This window comes from Triticum dicoccoides, chromosome 4B (assembly GCF_002162155.2).
Source record: "Triticum dicoccoides isolate Atlit2015 ecotype Zavitan chromosome 4B, WEW_v2.0, whole genome shotgun sequence".
Classification (NCBI taxonomy): Eukaryota; Viridiplantae; Streptophyta; class Magnoliopsida; order Poales; family Poaceae; genus Triticum; species Triticum dicoccoides.
Window position 1 is genome coordinate 248,834,948 of NC_041387.1, and position 7,433 is coordinate 248,842,380.

The 7,433-nt window shown below is 40.1% G+C and overlaps 1 protein-coding gene across 1 annotated transcript; it reads left to right on the forward strand.

Moving 5' to 3' along the window:
• Window positions 1-357: 357 nt before the first annotated feature.
• On the forward strand, window positions 358-6,348 carry LOC119295907 (T-complex protein 1 subunit theta-like). The gene is made up of 13 exons (XM_037574338.1): window positions 358-686; window positions 929-1,191; window positions 1,284-1,430; window positions 1,539-1,700; window positions 2,474-2,551; window positions 2,699-2,832; window positions 3,031-3,103; window positions 3,183-3,260; window positions 3,332-3,454; window positions 3,566-3,660; window positions 4,127-4,336; window positions 5,806-5,863; window positions 5,949-6,348. The coding sequence occupies exons 1-13, from the start codon at window positions 551-553 to the stop codon at window positions 6,012-6,014; spliced, it is 1,623 nt and encodes a 540-aa protein (XP_037430235.1). The 5' UTR covers window positions 358-550; the 3' UTR covers window positions 6,015-6,348.
• Window positions 6,349-7,433: the final 1,085 nt, after the last annotated feature.

Below are 7,433 nucleotides of genomic sequence, written 5' to 3' on the forward strand. Positions count from 1 at the left end.
TGTTGTTTTGGAATTTAAATGAAATGCTTCTCAAAATACAATCAATTTTGTATATATTGACAAAAAGTAAACACCAATTTAAATATTTTTCATTCCATTTCATTCCACCAACCAAACATTGAGACGTAACCATTCCATTCCACCTTGTTATTCATACTAAACACAAAGATGGAACCATTCCATTCCCATGGAACGAAATCATTAGATTCCATTACACTTTGTTCCTGAACCAAACACACCCTTACAACACATACGTTCAGCCTGTCGTGGCCAGCCCATAATCTGTTGTCTGTCGGGCCAATCGGCCCATTCAGACCTGGCCTTCCCAATCGGGGTTATAACAGGTCCGGTATCAGCACCGCCAATCGTGTTGGTACGGGGCATCCAGTGGACCAACCAGGCCGAGCTTACCAGCTTCTAGGGCTACCTTCTTCCCTTCATCTCCACTCCCGCACACACGCCGGCCACCACTAGGGTTTTACCGATCCGCCTCACCCCACGCCGGCCACCACCAGATCCCCTCCGCCCTACGCTCTCACCGCTGCCGACGATGGTGGGATACGGGATCCAGTCGATGCTCAAGGATGGGCACAAGCATCTCTCGGGCCTCGACGAGGCCGTCCTGAAGAACATCGGCGCCGGCCGCGAGCTCTCCGCCATCACCCGAACCTCCCTTGGCCCCAACGGTGAGTGCCCTTCTCCCGTTCCCTGCATCTTTGCCGCGGTTTGGTCAGTGGAGCTTGTCGGATCTCGGCGCTCGATCGATACCGGCAGTCGCGTGTAGGTTGTTAGTCTAGCAATGGTTAAGGGCGTGGCCGCGTGGCCCGTTTTGTTGTGATTCGCAGTTTTGTACAGTAGTGGTAGATGCAGAGAAGCTCCACAGCTTTTCTTTTTTGGGCGCATTATTGATGAGTTGATTCTGTTTCAGGAATGAATAAGATGGTCATTAATCATCTAGACAAGCTCTTTATCACGAATGATGCTGCAACAATCGTGAACGAGCTTGAGGTCCAGCACCCTGCTGCTAAGCTCCTGGTGCTCGCTGCCAGAGCGCAACAGGAGGAGATCGGAGATGGAGCTAACCTCACCATATCTTTCGCTGGTGAACTGCTCGAGAAGGCTGAGGAGCTCATCAGGATGGGACTGCATCCAAGCGAGATCATCATTGGGTACACCAAGGCCATTAATAAGGTATTTACCGGCCAATAACTAGGCATTGTATTATAAATCCTGTCATGTGATTGTGGGCGACTCCTGCTTTTGTTTAATCTTTCTGTTTGCAGACGCTTGAGATTTTGGATGATCTAGTTGAGAAAGGCTCTGAAAATATGGATGTCAGGAACAGGGAGGAGGTCGTGTTGAGGATGAAATCTGCTGTTGCAAGCAAGCAATTTGGCCAGGAGGATGTGCTGTGTCCACTTGTCGCTGATGTAGGCTAATCCGTGCCACCTTACATGAGAGGAAATATTTTTTTCCACATCAAGGAATATATACCACTAATATTTGGTTTGTTTCATCTGTTTATCATGGCTTTTCAGGCCTGTATCCAAGTTTGTCCCAAAAATCCGGCAAACTTTAATGTTGACAATGTTAGAGTGGCAAAGCTGGTTGGAGGCGGCCTTCACAATTCTTCTGTAGTTCGTGGGATGGTTCTGAAAAATGATGCTGTTGGGAGCATTAAAAAAGTGGAGAAAGTGAAGGTGAGCTCGAAATTGTACACTATGTTAATTGTGTGTTTTTGTCGATTATCTGTGTGTACCTGTTTTACTGACAATAATACATTTTCTTATGTATAAGCAGCTCCCACATTGTAGAGTACTAGCATACAATAGGTGCTGTCAATTCCTAACGGCCTATCTCAGACCGCCCACCATCTAGAGTTTATTCTGCTATATGTATTTTCCCACCAAAAATTGAAGTTTTCAGTAACTCAAAATTGAACATTTTTAAAGTTTTGCTCGAGTTATGATGATACTGCTTTCTCTTTAATGTTGGTTGCTTATATTATATAAAATGCCTTTTGTGGGTTTCATAGTATTTTCTAGGTAAGTTAAATGATATCCATCTCATCTTATTAAACATTTAAGCTTAGTTGGTGTTCTGTAGCTATGTTTTACTCATAGCAACCCTGTGAACCAACCTGGATGGCTTATATGAGCTTTTATGCATACATAGATGATCATTACTTGTTTATGTTCTGCTCTGATCATGGACTGCTGTTTATTGTATAATTACATAGATTGCATCATTCTTGAAATCTCCAATTCCAACTGTGTCTTCGTGAATTGATTCACTGTAGATGCAACTGTTACATTATTGTACAATGATGCGGTCCTGTTAGGCTTTTCTGTTAACCAAACTTCATGCATTGCAATTTTTATTTGCTGTAACCCCTCTTTTATGCATGTTTTATATTTTATGTATGATTTTTTTGGGGTACCTGCCATTGTTCTAATTTTGTTTCATTCTTTAGGTTGCGGTATTTGCTGGTGGTGTTGACACTTCTGCAACTGAAACAAAGGGAACTGTTCTTATACATTCTGCTGAGCAGGTATGCTAGTTGTATGAGATAACCATCCATTTTTTGTTTGTATACTTTGCTGGTTTACTGCACTCAGAAAGGGTTATACATGGTTTACTTCCGTCTTACAAACATGTGTAGTAACCTGATAACACACATGGTGGTGATGTTGTGCAGCTTGAAAACTATGCTAAAACTGAGGAAGCAAAGGTGGAGGAGCTTATTAAATCTGTGGCTGATTCAGGTGCCAAGGTTATTGTCAGTGGAGCAGCAGTTGGCGATATGGCATTGCATTTTTGTGAACGTTACAAGTCAGTATTTCGCATCTTACATGAAACGTCATCTTGGTTTAGGATGGTTTTTTCTTGTGAAACTTCTTTCTACATTTTGAGATAACCATCAGTTGGAGGTTGTAATAGTGAAAGACATCTCAAATATAGGTTTATTTTTGTAGTACCATGATTTGGTCCTACTTTACAAGTGATACTTATAGATATTCTGGTTTACAGGCTAATGGTTCTGAAAGTCAGCTCAAAGTTTGAGCTTCGAAGATTTTGCCGTACTACTGGGGCTATAGCACTTGTAAGTTCTGGGTTCAAAATCTGTTTATTGAATAGCAATAGTAACTTTATTCTGATGCCATGTGCTTTATGAAAAACAGTTGAAGCTTAGCCGACCAAATGTGGACGAATTAGGATATGCAGACTCTGTTTCAGTGGAAGAAATTGGCGGTGCTCGAGTATGTTTCATGCCTTCATGCTTTCATGAGTAACATTTTTGCTTGCTCAACGCTCTTGATTTGCTTTATAGGTGACTGTTGTCAAAAATGAAGAAGGTGGAAATTCAGTGGCTACTGTTGTCTTGAGAGGCAGTACAGATAGTATATTAGATGATCTTGAAAGAGCTGTCGATGATGGTGTAAACACGTACAAGGTATGTATGTGATGCAGGTTGAAACCAATCTCCTTGCATTGTTTTGATTTTGTAATGCTCCATTATCGTCTGATTTGTGAAATGTTATCTAACTGTTGGTGTTCATTCCAGTCAATGTGCAGGGACAGTCGGATTATCCCTGGTGCTGCTGCAACAGAAATAGAACTGGCAAAGAGATTGAAGGAGTTTTCTCTGAAGGAAACAGGGTAACTATATTTGTTTGAGACAAATAAATTTCATATATACATGTAAAAGGGCACATCTGAAACATGAGGTTACAAAGATGGTTCTGTTGATTAACCACCTTCAACTGAGCAAATTTTATTATCGCATGCATTTCCAGTACAATGGCAAGAAATATAGAAGTCCTATTGTGCATCTTCTCCTGGTTATTGGGATATAAGGATAGATGGAGTGGTTGCATCTGAAGTCCAGATAGGGCCTTTTTGTTATCTAGAATGTGTTTTAATAAAAACATTTGTTTGTATTCTTTGTTATACTTTTGTAGGACTCGAGACATATTTGATATGTGAACTGTGTTCTTGCTATAATTACTTTTTAATATGTGAACCGTGTTCATGCTATTATCACTTTTTGTAGTTGTTATGAAACTGAATGTTGTTACTTATACATCTTTCCCTTTTTTACACTATCTGTTCGTCAATTATGCAGGTTGGATCAGTATGCTATTGCAAAATTTGGTGAAAGTTTTGAAATGGTTCCAAGAACATTGTCTGAAAATGCCGGACTTGGTGCAATGGAGATAATATCTTCCCTCTATGCTGAGCATGCTGCTGGCAATGTGAAAGTTGGCATTGACTTGGAGAAAGGTGCTTGCGAGGATGCCTCAATCATGAAAATATGGGACCTCTATGTTACAAAGTAAGCGTTACTGAACATCTAGTTGCCAATACGTGTGGAAATCCTGCTAGAAGCCTTTGCATCTGTCTTTATGCTGCTTGTAGCTAGTAGCAATCTGCCTTGTTATGATGATAGCATATACTATTAGGACCCTGATAAGTGTCACACGTGTGGGCTGAAGGAGGTTGGGCCACACGCCCTTCTAGCCACCCATTGTGACACGTCAGCCTTTTCTTTTTTCCACACATGCATGCAAACAGGAAAGTAAACTGACGATGTCAGCAGGAATCTTTTGGATTTTCAAACTTTAAAATGTTTTATCTCTCAAATGAAAAATCCGATTGAAAAACCGTTTTGACCATTAAATCCGCCGCGATGAGAACTTCAAAACTAGATCCCATATTGATATGTTTTGATGATATTTTTTGGCGGTCAAAAGTTGCCATGTCTATTGCACATAAATTGCCATGGTGTTTACATTGAAGTTGCCATGATGTGTTTCAACTACTTTTTCTTCTATGTTTAAAGTAAATGTTGACATGTTATAAAAAAAGAAATTAAGAAACTAAACTTGCCATGGTGAATTACTAAAATTTGCCATGATCCATGAAATAATTTTGGCATGGTTCATAATTAAAAGGAAATCCGTTGTCAATTACTTTAAAAATGCATGGTCAATTACTCAAATTTGCCATGAACCATAAACTAAATTTGCCATGGTGAATTACTTAAATTTGCCATGATACATGCACAAAAAATTGCCATGGTTCATACAAAAATAATTTCCATGGTCAAAATACTAGAATTACCATGGTCAAAATACTAAAATTGCTAAACTAAAATTGCCACCAGGAATTATTAAAAAATGCTATGATCCATCAATTAAGTTTGCCATGGTCAATTAATAAAATTTGCCGTGAAAAGTAGTTGAAATACAATGCTAGTTTAAATCTAGAAGAAAAATAAAATAGATGAAACATATCATGACAACTTTAGTGTAAACACTATGGCAACTTCGTAACATCATGGCGACTTTTGACCCCTCAAAAAAAGTCATCGAAACATATCAATATGGGATCTAGTTTTGAAGATCTCGTCGAGACGGATTTAATGTTGAAACGGATTTTTAGTCGGAATTTTTATTTTAAGAGATAAAACATTTTTAAGTCTGAAAAACTAAAAAGATTCTGCCGATGTCATCTGTTTGATGTGCAAAATAGATGGTAATGGAGGCGTTTGGACCATGTTGCTTCGTGCCACACGTGTGTGACTTATCATTTGGGTACTATTATTACCGGTTGGTGTCCTTGATATTGCGAAAATGCTACGTTAAGGAGTCTTGTACATACTCTGCTTTTTATACCCAGTTCAATAATTTGTGTTATCATCTATATGTTCCATGCTTTCATGCCCAGTTTATTAATTTGTTTGTGTATTTAAAGTGCATACGTAGGTTGTTTGGCCCCACTTAACCTTTTGCATTCAATCAGGTCCTTCGCTCTAAAATACTCAGCAGATGCTGTATGTACTGTTTTACGGGTTGACCAGGTAGGATTGTCAATCTTCTGTGTCATCTTCATATACATAAAATTATGGTCGTTTATTCATAGGCTAATACTTATGTGGAACACAGATCATTATGGCAAAGCCAGCAGGAGGGCCGCGGCCCCCCCAACAAGGTGGCATTGATGAAGACTAGTTTTCTGTGCACTCTTGTTTCCTGTGTATCATGCTGTGGGATTTTCATGCAGAAGACGGTCTCTGTTTCATCTTATCTAGGTTCAATTCGAGTAATAGATTTTGTCTGCTTGGGTTTCATGGTTGGCGGGGCAGCATGCTTTAGCTGATGTCTTGCGGTGTATTTGCGAGTTCCTCTGTGGTACTGTCTTACCGGTGTATCACATGATAACTAGAGAGATTTGTTCGTCCAGTTTATCATACGAACCAAAGCTTGTCTTGAAAGATTTTGTTTGTAAAATTCTGTTGTGTTAGTCCTTTGCCCTTTAATTAAGATAGCTGTTTGTTTGAGTTTGTCTGGAAGGATGACATTTTGCAGAGTGTTGCTGGACAATGTGTTTGCCCGTCGCTGTATATTCATGTGAGAATGTATTTTCTTAGGTGCCGATGACTAACTTAGTGCTGTTGCTTCTACGTATAAAATTGCTGCGGCAAACTGACATGAACTAGCCAGGACGGTTGGTATACCTCAGAAATGAAACGCAAGAACAGCACAGTGACAGGTCGAGTTACTCAGATTTGGAAGTACTGTAGACCTAGGGTTTAGCCGTTGCTATTGTCACCCACCAGCCCCTGTTGAGTCTCCCAGGAGAGCCCCTGCCCGGCCTGATCTCGAAAGTGGATCCTCTAACATGAAGAAGGGAAGTCACCTAAGCTACAATTCCCTAACTTCCCTCCTTCACTTTCATATGATTTAATCCTAAAATGACTTGAATTAATTTGAAGATTACAAATCTACTTTATACATGTACAAAAGTTGCATACAAACAAAATTATGGTGTAATAAGATTAATTTTAAATTTATTTATATCAACAACTTAAGTAGATAATACAATGTTACCCTAGCTTGCATTGTAGCTCAGGTGACTTTCCTCCTTAATGTTAGAGGATCCACTTCCCCGATCTCGCATCTTCCCCAGAGGCTGCGTGGAAAGGGATGGGGGAGGAGGATCTGATTATTACTAGATATACAGTAACAATATTGGAGAAAAGGGTGCATGATGAGACATTTTAAATTTGGTGATGGTAATATGAAGTTCTTTCATGCGATTGCCTTAAAATGCCGGATGACATAGTTGTGTCCGATCACGTCAGCAAAGAGGCTGTTGCGTTCCATACATTCTGGGAACACCTGGGTCAATCCATTGACACAACATTTAGTTTGATCTCGCCAAGCTAATTCGCAGGGTGGATGGCCCAATGACCGATCGCATAACTTAAGTATCCTCAAGGACACCATCGAGCATGCACCAATGATCGAGATTATGAGTCATATGGGCTTTGACGAAACATGGTTAGGTTGGATCAAAGACCATCTTCTCTTCCGGCAAGTCCTCTGTGCTTCTGAACGGTGCCCCTGACAGATAGTTCCTATGCAAGC

Excerpts from the sequence above, each read along its gene's own strand:
- LOC119295907 (XM_037574338.1), top strand. The coding sequence starts at position 551 with ATGGTGGGATACGGGATCCAGTCGATGCTCAAGGATGGGCACAAGCAT. Across the intron at positions 1,192-1,283 it reads ACACCAAGGCCATTAATAAG|ACGCTTGAGATTTTGGATGA; the intron begins GTATTTACCGGC and ends TTCTGTTTGCAG. Across the intron at positions 3,104-3,182 it reads CTACTGGGGCTATAGCACTT|TTGAAGCTTAGCCGACCAAA; the intron begins GTAAGTTCTGGG and ends TATGAAAAACAG.